General features: G+C 40.2%; 1 protein-coding gene across 8 annotated transcripts in view; it reads right to left on the bottom strand.

Moving 5' to 3' along the window:
* Positions 1-15,351, bottom strand: part of dync1i1a (dynein cytoplasmic 1 intermediate chain 1a) — a 66,494-nt gene that overhangs the window by 47,636 nt on the left and 3,507 nt on the right. For 5 of the 8 annotated variants that reach the window (XM_085445418.1, XM_085445421.1, XM_085445422.1 and 2 more), the window contains 4 exons: positions 14,793-14,880; positions 12,767-12,808; positions 10,329-10,388; positions 9,973-10,085 (listed from right to left, as the gene is read on the bottom strand). In XM_085445418.1, coding sequence (XP_085301544.1) covers positions 9,973-10,085; positions 10,329-10,388; positions 12,767-12,808; positions 14,793-14,880 — 303 coding nt within the window. The remainder of the gene's footprint in view (positions 1-9,972; positions 10,086-10,328; positions 10,389-12,766; positions 12,809-14,792; positions 14,881-15,351) is intronic. The other 3 variants (XM_085445423.1, XM_085445424.1, XM_085445425.1) reach the window with 1 other exon arrangement.

The raw sequence follows: 15,351 nt of genomic DNA, 5'->3' as shown, positions 1-15,351 counted from the left end.
TGTGTACACCCAAGTCTACACCGTATGAACACATGCATGCCCACACATAATCCGCTTTCATTAATGCAGCCCATACAGGCCTTTTGGAGGTCTGTGGCTAACTTCGCTGTGCGCTGTGGGCTGGTAGATTCTCCCTCCATCTCTTTCTCTCTCTCTCCCTGTCCCACTCGCCCTCCCCCATTCTTTCTAGCAATGCCACCCAAGTCTGGCCGCGACCCAGACCCACATCTTTAAAATGAGCCATCATGCCACGCCATGCCATGCTCTGAGCCCCACCGCAAGGCTCTGATTAAAACCCATGACTTCAAACTTTCCAAACTGTCAAAAACCCAGTCAAGGAGAGCGAGACCAACAGAAAGAAAAGGTCTTACATAAAATAAAAATAAAAATAAAAATTGCTGCTGTGGCATCGACTTGCTTTTCGACGCGTCATCTGAGCTGGTATTTGTGTCACTCAGAGAAAGTGCTGTCTGCATCTATGTTTTTTTGTGTGACTCTGATGCCACAAACACACACACACATATAAAGTGGTGTTTGATTTGATATAATGATGGAGGAAAAAAAACATGGGATAACCATTTTCTTAGTAGCTCACTAAAGATTGACTCCCTTCTGCTAAAAAGACAAAAGTTTGCACTACACCTCAGCAACGCGGTCACATAAGCAACCTTGATTTGTAGCAAAGACCACAACGTCACGCAGTCTAATGTGAAAAAGCTCGTTAATTTAGCAACACATATCCTACACATATTTGTGATTAATTATTAATCATTCAATATCATTTGATACCCATTTCGTTAAAAAAAAAAGGGGGGGGGGGGGGCTGTCACATTTGGTTGGTGAGACTGATGGAGCAAAAGTCTATGTGCCAAGAGTGCTCCCTGCTGGAGAAACACAGAATTGCATGACAAACGCAGCCAAACAAAAGCAGCAAGGGTTATGAATTTCACTTCAATCAGCTGTCAAGCTGTATGATCTGAAAAAATTAAAAGGGCTCAATCAGTCGCAAGTACGGCAGAAATGGATTTTAAAGCTCGCTGAATTTCAACCACAATAATCTGAGGAGCAATTTTAAAGGCACCTAAAGCTTTGACCTAAAGTATAAAGCAGTCAAAAGGCTCAGACTTGCAACGGAAAGTGTTGACAAAAAATTCTTTCTAAACAATTACTGAGAGCAGCTTTCTGGAAGATAGCTGTGGCAGTGAACTGCTACTCTATCAAAATGAAAACCTCTGAGAGAGGACCACCCAAGCAAATGTTAAAGACCCACTTTTGTTTTACATGTGTATAAAAAAAAAAAGAAAACCTCAAGAAGAGGAGGGAGGGTAGGGCGTGCATGTCAAAAAGTCATGTTCAACACAATGCAGATGAAAAAAAAAAAAAAGTTGAAAAGAGAAAAAGGGGAAACGTGAAACTAAACATTCCTACTCATCTCGAGCACTCATCAGATGGCAGATATTATTTTGGATGATGGCCATTTTACCTAAGAGAGGGAGAAAGCCAGAGGGAGGGAGATGAAGAAGGGGTTCATGTACCTTATTATACGGTGGTCATGGGGGAAAATTGCAATCATCTGTGACTCACTTGGAATACCTTACACACACCGAAAGACATTATTTTCCTCTAATATCAAGACTTTTTTTCTCAGTTTTGACTGCCACGACCATTTCGACAGAAACCGCCTGGGACCCCGCATCAATTTTGCGAGTGAAACAGGAGTGAAGGTTGTGCCCTTTGGAGGGCGATGACGATGAAAGCCAAACTCAGACTTGTTTTATAAAGACAGAAAGTGAGAAGCGTTGGGTGATTAAGTGTGTCTGCAGGGAAAACACTGGGAGAGATCATAATAGCATAACCCCGATCTGATCTTCTGTGTGTGCGTCTATGTGAAACACACTTGGTTTAAACAGCATCACGAGAAACTGCTACCTGAAGGCAGCCACTCTTTTAAAAGTCCAGAAGTCAACGATCGCAAAAAGGCACGTCTTCGATGTACTTTTGAGCAAAATTAATTCAAAGTACATTTTGTCCAGGGTCCTCCGTTGTGCGCTCACTGTGGTTGATCGCTACACAAATTGTGCCTTCACAAAAAACACACAAACCCTCTGCTCTGTTCAGCCTGTTGTAGCCGCCTGGCTGGAACAACAATGTATGAGACAAATACTTCCATATGTGGCTGGGTACACACACATTCATATGCACATACATACAGAAAACACACAAGTGCCTAGCCATGCAAAATACACACTCGTGCAATCACATTCCTCTCTCCAGGACCTTGAAGACGGCCCACAAACCCATCAGTCATGTCAGTTTCATATAGAGTGGGAGTGTGTTATATTCACTGTTTTTATTTGAATCACTGGACTGTGTGAAATCCTAATGAAGGGCGCGGGATAGGTTGGCAGAGGAAACTTCAAGTACATGAATTGTGAGTATCTGGTGTGAGCCTCTGGCTAATGCAGCAATACTTTCCCTGCTAACGATCGGTAGTAGAAACTGGACAAAGCAAAAGCACTATTATTTAAAATGTGCCAATAAGAAAATAATGCTGTTAATTTAGATTTTACAAGCAGTGATTCTATTGTTGATTTTAACCTCCTGGATAAAAGCACATGCACTACACTCTCAAAACTCCAACATGCTTCATTTTCTCCCACAGCTGACATACACACTGATGAACCAGAACTTTACATCCACTTTTGATTGGCATGTCAACCGTGTAGTTACTGATATTTAAAAAAAATATATTAACAATATCTCGTCAATTATGCACGTGATTATTTTGTAAATAACTGTGTTATTGTTGTTTTCATATGCTCTGGTACAATTCTTTTTGTAGACTGTTAATATTTTAACTTTACCTTCATTTTTTTTTTTTTACAGAAGTTATGCCTTTTATTTTTCTTCAAATCATCTACAGATATCACCGTAATGTCCACATCTGTGTCCACACATACACGCTAACATGCTGAGATGTACCTGGCGATAAGATTTTAGCAGCAGACCATTTCTTTTTTTTTTGTTTGGCAGTTGGAGGGCAGAGGGACAGACTGCATATGCTGCAGCAAATGCCCCATGATCCTCCTTCAGTCACAGCATGGTCACTACGGAAGCTCCCTTACACATAAATTGGTTTTTCAAAAGGCATAAAGTGCAGTAGGAAAGTGTGTACCTCACAGATACTTGAGTGGAGTTTTTTTTTTTAGAGCCAATCAGGCTCAAAGTAGAGAAGTGGGGATGAAATATAAGGCAGGGGAAGAATTTATCATCATAAAGAAGCAGTTTCACAGAGCTTGCATTTCTTAACATTATAATTTTCTTTTTCTGTTCACGCACACACACACACACACACACACACACACACACATAAATCAACGTGTGTTACGTTTTATGAGGCTTCTTAAACTGATGGATAGCTGCTCTGGCATGCTGGAGGCGAATGCCAGAGCCAACAACAGAGTTTATTAACTTTTTCATCCAGTAGTTTTTGATCTAGTCGTGCTTCCAGGACCACGTGATACGAAGAGCATTTGAGTATGCAGATGAATATTTAATGGTGTATCTAAAACCATTCGTGGCAAAAGACAGGACAGGACATAAGGATTGGTCACGTGCATGCAACTTCACTATGACTGGAATTTATAAAATCTGCTTTAAAAATCTGCTGAAAGTATGCAGATCCACATTTCTACCCCTGTGTGTATGCACAGTTTAAGGCATCTGGCTGTAATTTTCTGGTAATATCAACTTAAGCCTGTTTTACTTTTGTCTTCACACCTGCCTGTTTTCCTTTCATTCAACATGCTGAATGTAACAGCTAGCTTATCTCAGCACTTTTGTAAATGAATGCACATTATTTACGTCACCGGTGAGCGATCGTAATGCTGTGACCAGCAACATACATATTCTCCAGTCTGTGCATTATCTATGTAAACATTTTTTAAAGAAATAAAAGATATAGAAGAAAATACTCCACACAGAGCACGTCTCTGGGTATTCTTTGACTTTTTTTTAGTAAAAACTTTATTCAATACCATTTCTTCTTCTCAAATGTGAAGTATGGCTTTAATAAAAGGCCCTGGATTTTGCCTGATCAAAAAAAAATGAAAAACAATATTTAATCAGTAAATATCTGATTAAAGAAAAAATAAACATGACTAGAAAAGAAATCTCATGTTTCTGATATTTTCTAACTTGTAGACACACGCTTGGTAACAAAGACAATATTAAGGCATTATTCTCAGTTCTACTGTTACTATTATCAAAGTTCAGCAGTAACACATACCAACTCTGGACCCACACCGAATAAATACATAAATAAATAAAAACCAGTCCCATACTAGTGTGTCTCCGTCATGTGTGTAATGCAAGATTACAATAAACGAGCGCAATAAACTCTTCAACTCTTATAGTAATAAGTGTCAGACCTGGATTCCAGTAATTCGGCCGATTTAAAATCCAGGATTGGACTGGATAAAATCCCAAAAGACATCTGTTGTAAAACTGTTGATAAATATCTAAAGTTCAGGACCTGTTGAACCATATTTAATACATTTAGGAGTTTGTGGGGAAAAAACACACACACCAAAGTAAACACTCTAATTGGACCAGTGTGCTGCCAGTGGTCAGGATCATTTAATAAATTTGGAGTTTGGTTTCTTAACTGCTCTATTACGGGATTATGTGGAGCTCGAGTGACATGTGTGCATGCGTGGCGTTCGTATGTGTGCATTTTGTGGCTGTCTGTTTTTTGTTTGTTTATTCCAGTGTATGCTGTGTTTACATTTATGAGTCTGAATGCTTGTGTGGAAAAAAACAAAAAAAACCCAAAACAGCACACACACACTCAGTATTTTCACATTAGTGTCTGGACATGAGGTTTCTCTTGCAATTAAAAGCCATTACCGGCCCACCAAATGGACCTGAGGAGTAAATTTCTGACCAGTTATACACTCAAGCTGTACAGAGCCTGAGAGCTAATGGGCCAGAAAATATTACAGAGGCGGGAGAGAGAGAGACTTGTGTACCCCTAGTTTTTTTCCATACGGGCGTGTAAACATTAAGATTATGTACACTCTTGACCCCATGAACTTGTAACCCTGAGAAGGGGGTTTTCCAAAGTTGCAATATCAAATTATACACAAATACTCAAAGAGTTGTATTTCTGAGGGCCTGCTTCTGGTTCACTGCAAACAATTACTGCTTTAATGTCAGAAGTGCTTCGTCGTCCCTCGACGGCCCCTGCCGCTTTGCCTCCATTTCTGTGTCTCTTCTATTCCTGCTTATTTGCTAGTGGCCATGAATTTCTCTTCACCTTTTTTCACTCTCTCTCTCTTTCGCTCTGCTTTTCCACTGTGACCTATTATGGGTCTTTTAAGGCTCCACTGAGCAAAGCCAATTTACTACAAACTGGGTGTAAGGCTCACACTACTCTCATGCAAACCTGCGCGCTTGTATACGTGCACATCCGCATGCGCAAAATGCCTTCAATCGCTTTGACCTTTCCTTATCTTGCCAAGATCTCAAGTAAGCACATACACGTAGTGATAGCTATCCCCAGATTGGGTTCAGCGGACTTAAGTGTGGCTGTCAAAGTACTGGCATTTGCTTTGTTCATTACAGAGCGGTGCTGGCTGGTCTGGAGAAGGGATGAAGGGGAAAAGCGAAAGAGGGTGACAGAAAGGGTGTCCAGAGTTTACTACACCTATGTGAAATCTCACCTTTTCGCTTCTCTTTCCTTTTTTTGGTTAGACTTGAGGAGATTGGAAGTGCTGCATCTCAAAGAAGGTGAAGAATTATGGGTATCTTAATTTCCAGTTAATGTCTTACTTTAGGCCTTGCACCCATTAACATCCTCTCTGAGCTTATATATTACAATCTGTGCTGCAGCCACTTCACAAACTCTTTTAACTTGCCCACAAACTCCTCCTACACAATCAGGATAACCAAACTTGGCACACAGGTACATCTGAAGCATCCACAATGGAAGAATGTGGGGACTAGAGACCAGAGAAAGTGAATTACGTTTGGAAACTACAAGCGACTACAGGCGAGTGGGCTTTTCTCAACTTCCAACCAAGCAATTAAAAGGGACATGAATAGGTAAACACATGCGTGTAAATTTGTAACATGATGAAAGGTAAATTTAAAAAAATCCTCTTTTATTGGCATATATTAAAAAGAAATTCAGTACATTTAATGGGAGTGCGCACTGTCTGGTTGATCACAGTGCACTCTTGTTTTAGATGAAAATGCATTTTGCTGCATGGAAACATACAATCACAACCATATTTGTCTCTTTTTTTATGTAAGCAACATCAATATTTTTCATTCGCTCCAATTTCTTTTAATCAATGTAATTAAATATATCAGTTTTCCAACAGCACAAACGGACCAGAAAATACTGTAACATGGGCGTGTACTAGTAATAAAAAAATACAATCGATAATAAGCCTCAGTTTGGGGGGAAAAACTCATGGACCAAATGTTGTAACCTTCCACTAGAAAGAATTATATGTGCACTTAAGGTGAAAGGAAAAAACGTGACAAGGTCAGAGACCAATTTGGAATTTTTGATCTAAAAGATTTTGTAAACTATGCAGTGTTTGGTTTGTTATATCGTTTGAATTGATAAATACAAAATGTATCCGAGTGTGAAGATTTGGTTTGCCATGCTTGTCCCTTGACATTTTTATTTATACATGGATATGTTATGCATGTGTAAATAAGAACAGCAGTTTAGTGTTCATTTTCTTTTACCGCAGTTCTTTTCTTTTGCTTTGTTTTACAGTTCATGTTAAATATATAGAAAATTATTGGTCTTACAACACAGACATAACTGAACCGAGTACTTTGTTTGACCTTAGTAGGCCAGTCTACTATCACACACACCACAGTAGACCTTGGTTTATTTCTCTGCTATGACCTTAAACAAAGCATCTATCCGTCACAACAAGCGTGTCCATTCATACGCATTAGAAAAGCAGCAAATAGCTGGAACCAATCGTGACTGGGGCTAATCCGATTGCCTGGCACAATGGGCACTCGGTACAGACCAGATCAGTGAGCAGCCAATGGGAAAATAACATTCACAGGGAGCGACGCATTACAATTACGTAGACGCAAATTGGTCTCGGAAATGAAAAGCCTTAAAATTAACTGGTTTAAATGAGAGTCACACACACAAACTACATGGGCACTTTAACACAAACTCCTGTGTACAAGCTGCACGCAACGTCAGATCAAATCCAATTTCATGAAACTGCACTCGGGCTTCGACACACGCTCACGTCACACCCACACAAACGCGCATAGCCAGCCACTCTGGGCACAAGGACAGATAAGAGAGCACGAGGGGTCAGGAGTTCGAGGAAAAGACGCCATGAGAAACTTCCTGACTCATCTGTCAATTATTTAAAGCAATTACAATAACGCACTCGGGCAAAAAACATAAAAACAAAAAAGATCAGTGTTATAGTTTTAATGTGACGACACCTCTTGCTTTTATGAATCAAATAGTAAATTCACAAAAGAAAAGGAATTATCAAATTAATACGTTTAATACTAATCCTCGCACTGACTCAATCAGATGGTTCTGACAAGACATGTGTCATTAGTCAGAATTACTGCTGAAAGACTCAGGATCTATGGGGATGCCACCATAGTCACATCAGACTTCAAGAACAGAGAAGAAACTATTTAACTTCAGAAGAACTTAAAACTAAGAGTGTGAGTAACTCAAAGATTACTAAGGAAATATGAATACAGTGAGCAGCCTGTTACCACAGGAAGACCCCAGCAATATCAATCCTGATCCACTCAATACAAACAGGCCTTTGGACAGTAGAAATAGTGAATATTTGCTAGTGCAGCTGCACGACAACACCAAGGGCTACAAGCTGAGATCATTGCTCGAATTCCTTGAAGCAGATTTAACACAAACACACATTTCTATGTACTGGACACACAACTTCTTTGAGGATCAGTGATGCCTTTTTTTATATTTACTTCTTGAGGGTGCAAGAAGCCTTAAATGTCACACTTTTAGGTTCAACAGACTTTTATTGAAAATAAACCATGTAACATTTTTACTGAAATTTGAAATCGCAGCTTAACTATCCGTAGATGTGACCTAAAATGAAACGTATGCTGCAAGCCGGGTTAGGTAATCAACAGAAAGGAACAAGCCTGAATAAACACACAGGCAGAAATGCAGGCAGGTGTTACCATCTACCCTCTTTCCCCCCTTTCTATAGACACACAAGCTTTGTGGCAGTCTGCAAAGGAAGGGTCTCCTGAGGCCAAGGTCACCTCCCCGCAGACCAACACAGCTCTGCTCTGGTTCCCAGATGTTCATATGCGTGCACACACAAACACACAAAGAGACCTCCTGAGCATGCTCTTGGAAGCTGAAAACAAACAAACCTAAATGGACAGACATATTGTACTGCTGCGGGCGCTAACCAGTCACACTGCGACTATTTGTTTATGTGTACGCAGACTACTTGACCTGCATATAGTAACTGCTGCGTGTTTATTTGTTTGCCTGCTTAATTGCCGAGTCCTTATCTCTTTAACTACCATATCTGTCTTGCACATTTTACAGCAGTTGCACGTTTGTTTGTCGAGACCTTGTATGCGCGAGCAAACATGACCACGATAAATTCCATTAAGTATACTTGTAGGCACATGTGTATGTGTGTGTGAGTAGATGTCTCCCAGCACACATATGTGTGCACTTGTTGAATAAATGATCTATTCCTGGGTCTGTCAAGGAAATGGGGGTGGGTGGGTGGAGTAGGGGTTGAAGCAGGCCATTTGGATGCTGATCGGTACAGACGTGTGTATGTGCAAGATGGTTGTTGCTGGTGGAGGGTGGGGGCAGTGGAATCCACACCAGACCATCTATTATAATGACAGGAAGCAGGAAGTACAACCCCTTCACAGTCACATGGCTGCCAGCTGTCTTGGCAACAAGAAGAAGGAAGATAGAGAAGATGATAGGGGTTGTGTGCATGTGTGCCAGGCTGTGTGTGTGCGTGTGTGTACCAGGTATTACTCACATTGTGGGGGACTTAAATCTGTTTTCCTTATGAGAAAGCAAGTCCTCATATAAATCCCTACATTTTAAGATGACGACATGTAGTGGTTATGATTAAACCTATCTCCAGGATATTATAGTAAGACGCTGTACTATCCTCTAAAGTTGTGGCTACACAAGTATTTGTGTGCATTTGTAATGTCCTAATGGGAAATCTTCATTTTTCAAACACAAAACCCAAGTGAAATTATGCAAAAACTCAAACTGTCCTCAACCCTAATCTCAATTCAATTCCTTCTCCATTAGAATGAACTCAAATCTATAAGTCGTTCCATCGATGTTCCACAAAATCCACTCTGCACTAATAAAGCTACATTTTAACCACATGGATCTGTTTAGTAGCTGCAACTCAGCACGCCAGCTCCCACTTACATGTATACATTTTCACAGGTATGCACACATACCTTCACGTTCTTCACATGTAGAACTCACACCCATTAAATGCACAAAAACACACTTTTGCACCAATTTCCTCCAAGCTAAAGCACACTGGACTTACAGCTTTCCTGATCAGGAATATTAAACTTTAATGAATAAACGTAAGAAGCACGTATTATTTCAACAGTGCCATGCAGATATGCATTTGTATGCCATATAATATACACACTGCAATTGCCCCTCATCTATCAAGTAATCTTGGGTGAATTATATCAGCCTGTTTCCACATATAACGAGAAGTCCAAAGCATGATCTGTCTTCTCCCTTTGTAACATCTATAAGCTCCATGCTTTGCAGGCTTAGACCTGGGTAACTAAATCGTTGTCACATTCAAAAACAGCAATCACTGTATTTCTCCTTTAGCATCCAAAAAGGCTCTAAAAATGCTCACTTGTGAACACATACACACACAAACACACATAAATATTCACCTTCAGACAGGGTGCAGGTGGGTGTCTGAGTCTCCTTGCTGTAAGAGACGACCTCTTTGGGTAGGAAGTCTACTTGTGTGATCTTAGAGGCCCCCAATCTCTGCATCCTGCGCCTGGATGGCAGAGAAGACGTTCTCATTAGCTCCTGATCTACTGTGGATAAATCCAAGCTGTCGATCAAACAGGGCATCATTTTTCATTTCAAACGCCAAAGTTTCAAGTAACAAATTACATTAAACCATTAAATATTTTATTACTTAAAGTCGAGAGGTTTTTCAGTATGACATGCAGTCAAAATAGGATGTTTTGCAGGTGAATGTTTTAATAGTGAACAAGAGGAGAGGAAAAAGCTGTACCCGAGCTCAGAATCAGCCTGCAGCTGCAGCACAGAGGGGTCTGTGTCCCACTGCAGTGTCCTGATGTCACCAACAGGGGGAGGGGGAGGGCAAGAGAGGACATGCATGTTTACAAACAAACACCTTATAACAAATACAAAAACACTAAAACACACGTGTCGTGCACAAACAGACATTAGCACATGAATGTGCGCACAATCTTATGCACTGACACCACTTATAATAGCCTATCACAGGAACTCCCATTGATTTTCATGCAAAAATGGCACTGGAAATAATTTAAACAGATAAAGGAGATGAGGCAGATATATTATATTTCATTAAACATCAATGTGCTCTGTTATTTTAAAGATCTCTGTTTACAAGTCATTGTGGAAGAAAAAGATTGATTTATATCAGTGGAAAAGCTATTTGATGTCCTAGTGACTGCAGAAATATTTCTATGTACACTACATCCAGCTAAAACAAACATATATGTGTCGAGTGAATATACATCTGTAGCATGACTGACTAGAAGCCTGTACTACAAAGCAGTGGTCTCATCCAGGTAACTTCAGGTTTAATTCTGGGGGTTCAATACTGCAAACACGGTTCACTTCTTCCTGGGGTAAATCCCTGCTGCAAATCTAACCTGCTCCAGAGTTGGTTATGGTCTAAATTAGAGATCAACAGCTATGAAATCACCGCCCACTGACCAATCAGCTCTCAAGGAAACAGCGTCACCATTATGAGAAGTTCTCTCAGCAGTAAAGTCTAATGAAGTTTTTCTAAAAACATCTGAAGTCATCAGTGATCAACAGAGATTCTTAGACACAATTTTATTTTTTGATTTTTTTTTTCTTGTTGGCTGCAAACAATTTTAACAATGTTATTGTTCTGTAAGCATTATGATCCTAAATCAGGGAATTTATTTTTACTTACTGACCTATCAAATTTACAGGTAGACTAATGTTTGAATTCTGTTTTTAGATTCATTCTTTACTGTTAAACATCACCGAGGTTACAGCTGAAAAAACTGTCTTTTAAACATTTAATGAAATATTTGATTGTAACAACTAAATCCTTTCATGTCTTAATGGTAGAGTCTGTATTTTTGCTGGCTTTCTTTCCTGGATTCAAAAAGGCTCAACTTTATTCATAAAACAGCTCTCCTCCAGGCTTATTGAGCACTTAAAGCACCCACACATTCATACAATGCTTTTAATACTAAACCGCAGTACAGTGCATTTCCAAACAGACTCCCCCACAATGTTTCTTTATCTGTAGCAGCTGTGTTACTTTCAGTCTGCATTATGTGTTTAACATCGTCATACTTTTCTAATTGTGCAGGGTTTTTGTTTATAAAATCCATGACAGTACATTTATGCATGTTTGTGATTGGTCAGATGCGGTCACTCCTTTCATGTAAGCGTGCAGCGGAAACTCTGGGTTAACATAGCAAGTTGATAACCAGGGGCATTTGACCTTTTATCCTGATCGAAAATGTGACGGTAAGTGAATCTAGATAACAGAAAGGTATTCTGGGTATGTCGAAGTTCAGGCTCACATGGTGTTTTTATCTAAAACTAAAGGGCTGCTCTCCTGTAGTTTTTTTCATACCTATCCTCGCCCACTGTGCAGTTATTCTAAACATATTTAGGAAAAATTCAGTGTTTCACATTCAAATTAGTGCCAAACAATACATGGAAATCATGTAACACTAACACACACACACACACACACACACACACACAGCACATAATTTAATGGAAAAAATAAGGGTTTGAAAATTGCTGTGGTTTGCATACATGATGACAGTGTACTTTCTATACATCATCAATATTGAATACATCCCTGAGCTCAATGCTGAGATTGGTTTTGGGGATTTAAGAGTGAAAAAGTCGCTGCAGAAACCCGAGGAGTTCTGTGGCAGCTTGGCTGAGCTCTGGCAGCCATAAAAGGATAATGCTTCCAGCCTTCACTACACTTCTTGATGATACCTTCAGGGACAGCGAGCACACCCGTTAACATTCAGCTTGCGCTACAAAGCGCCAGGTGAGAGTGGCAAGGCATTTCTTTAGCCTGACAGGCCGGCTGTTTTACAGTAACGGGGATGACACTTTAAGCAGCACTGGCAATTCCCTGAAGACTGAAATGACTTCTGTGGTTCAGCTCATGAGAGCAGAAATCTTTCACCCCAGTATTAGAGGAGACAGGTAAGCTTCAGATGAGAACACCAGCAAAGAGTGGAGGAAAGCTGAACAGAGAAGCTGGGGCACTGCACTGTTTTGATCCTATAAATCACATTGAGGACACAAAAATAAGACAACTGACAACACTGTGGGTTTAATCTCCCTATGAGGGTAACCTCAGCCAAAGAGAGGTGAGAGGGTGTTGGGGGTTGGGGTAAGGGGGTAGGGGGTGAGGGGGATTCCTGTGTTTAACATGAAAATGCTTACCTTGAGGTCTGTGCTTGGGACTTGTTTTTAGAGAAACCTGACCTAAGAAGGGACACACACATACACAGCCACAAATGGAGAGCTCAAAATGGCATGCCATCATTCAGGGTGGATTTGGGGGTAAAAAAAAAAAGAAAGAAAGAAAAAAAGAAAAACAAATCATTCCAGGAATTAACACTAACTCACCAATTTGTAAAATCCAATTTGTAAAAGCTAAAAAGAGATGAAAAATCCTACATAAGGCAATTTCTGTCTAATACAAACTTTTGCATGTTCTGTAGCCCCAATTCCACCCCTGGCTGTACCAGAACATCACATCACTAATGACCCCTGAAGGCATCACTCACACATCATCCTCACAGTCAGCTGTCGTTAAAAAGCAATGGAAAGCGCTTGATGACCACTCGTGTCTCAACAGCATTCACCAGAGCCGCCATGTGCAGAACTCAGAGAGCTCCAGCACGTGTCTGGGTGAGTAATGAATGAACAGGCGTAAAAGTAAATCCTGCAGTAGCCTGAGCATGTATGATGAACGAGCGCTGTGATTGCAGCCTGTGGAAGGGGAAATGCTTATATTTTGTCACTTACGCTCAAATGAGCCACTTTGAGACAAACATATGGTTCATGTCCATTGCTTCATACAAGAGCTAGTTTTATTGGCTCACTGTGGCTGCTTTCTAAAGGTTTTCCACTATGGTTCGTGCTTTCAACAGCTTATATCTGGATTTATTCTACAGGAAAGACATGAAAGGAAAAGCTGTAAAGTGGTCATCAAAGCACTGGATGCCATGACAAATGAAAGACACCAAATTCAAATCCTAACCTCACCACTAGGAACATTCATCCTTACCTAAACCTGTTGAGCCATTCACAAGGAAAGAAAGAAAATATGTCATATGAACCATAAACACCCACAGCCAAAAGCCTTTTAAAATTATTATCCTTTTAAGATGTTAAGTCTTCAAGAAGCCCTACATCGGTGCACAACTATACAATTTGTTGTATAGTTCTCAAAGAGAACCAGACATGTGAGGATAAAAACTTCTGTCACGGTTTTCAAGTGTCTCCCACGCAAATGCACTGGTTGAAAAGAATTAAAGGAACACTTTTAAAGCACATCAGATCTCAGATTGGGGAAAAATTACGCTGGATATTTATAATGATATGGACTGAGTAATGTTAGAAACCAAAGGATGCCATTTCATTTGATGGAAATGAAAATGATAAACGCTCAAAACTCAAAGTGAAAAATGATGTGGCAGGCTAGTCCATCACCGCAGTAACTTAAAATGCTTCTCAGTTGTGTGTATAGCTCCAGCGTGCTTGCATGCATGGCTGACATTCACACCAGTGGCCTGCTGGCAGTCCTCATCCTATTCCAATTTGCACAAAGGGGCAGATACTGGTCCTGCTGATGGTTTAAGGACTTCATACGACACTGTGCAGCGCTATAGAGTAACTGCCTGACTCCTGGAATCTCCTTCATGCTCTCAAGACTGTGTTGGGACACATAGCAAATCTTCTGGCAATGCACGTATTGATGTGCCATTCTGGAGAGGTTGGACTACTTGTGCAACCTCCAGGTATCACCTCACCCTACCAGTAATGACACTGACCCTAGGCAAATGCAAAACTAGTGAAAAAACAAAAGATGAGGAGGGACAAAAACACCTGTGGCCTCCACCTGTAAAACCTTTCCTGTTTTGGGAGATGTCTCATTGTTGCCCCTCTAGTGCACCTGTTGTTCATTTCATGAACACCAAAGCAACAGAAACTGGTTAACACCCCCCTCCGCTACTTAACTGACACAATCAATATCCCACAAGTTTAACTGACTCTGATTAAAAAGAGTTCCTTTAATTTTTTTGAGCCGTGTGCTTAAAATGTAATTTTTGTTTGATATGAGACGGTGAAAAATGTTTGATGAATTTGTGTTGACCCTTAGAAATGTATTGATTTGAACAAATGTGATGAACTAAGGCTTCTGGAATTACAGCTCGGCATACAGTGTTTGATTTTGGCCCACCTGCCTGCTGCTCCTCCATCGGCCGAGTCCTGGCTCCCTGTCTCACTGGGTGTGCTTACTGATTTGGAGGGGGACACAGGAGTCGGGACTGAAAAATAATTAAAAAATTTACATTATAAGCTGCATGTCATTGACAAATAAAAAAAAAAAAAGATCTAAAACAAAAAGACTATCACTCATTATTATCTATTTATGTTCAGCAGCTTTTGAAGACGCGTTATAAATAACCTAAGCTTATAATAAGCACTGGAAGTGACCCAGTTTTGAGGTGTAGGGGGTGTTATTACAATTTCAGACCACTAGAGAACAGTGATCTTCCAAAAGCTCATTTCAAGTGACCCTGAGGATTTAACCTGCTCTGATATTTGAAGATTTATCATAAAAGGAAAGCAACACTCATTTGTAAACTCAAATGGGTCCAATAGAAATTGTTTGATTACTTCTGATCAATTATTTCTACCAAATTTCAGAACAGAGATAATCAAAGGGAGACAACAAATTAAACACATAGCTGGTGATTGTGTGCATCTTAGCCTGATGCATGGAGGGTTTTTGGCTG

The sequence above is a fragment of the Copadichromis virginalis genome, linkage group LG22 (assembly GCF_057382275.1).
Source record: "Copadichromis virginalis isolate Kocher_CV1m ecotype Utaka linkage group LG22, C_Virginalis_male_GT1.1, whole genome shotgun sequence".
Taxonomy (NCBI): domain Eukaryota; kingdom Metazoa; phylum Chordata; class Actinopteri; order Cichliformes; family Cichlidae; genus Copadichromis; species Copadichromis virginalis.
The sequence above is the reverse complement of the archived record's forward strand: the minus strand, read 5'-3'. Positions and strand labels throughout refer to the sequence as shown.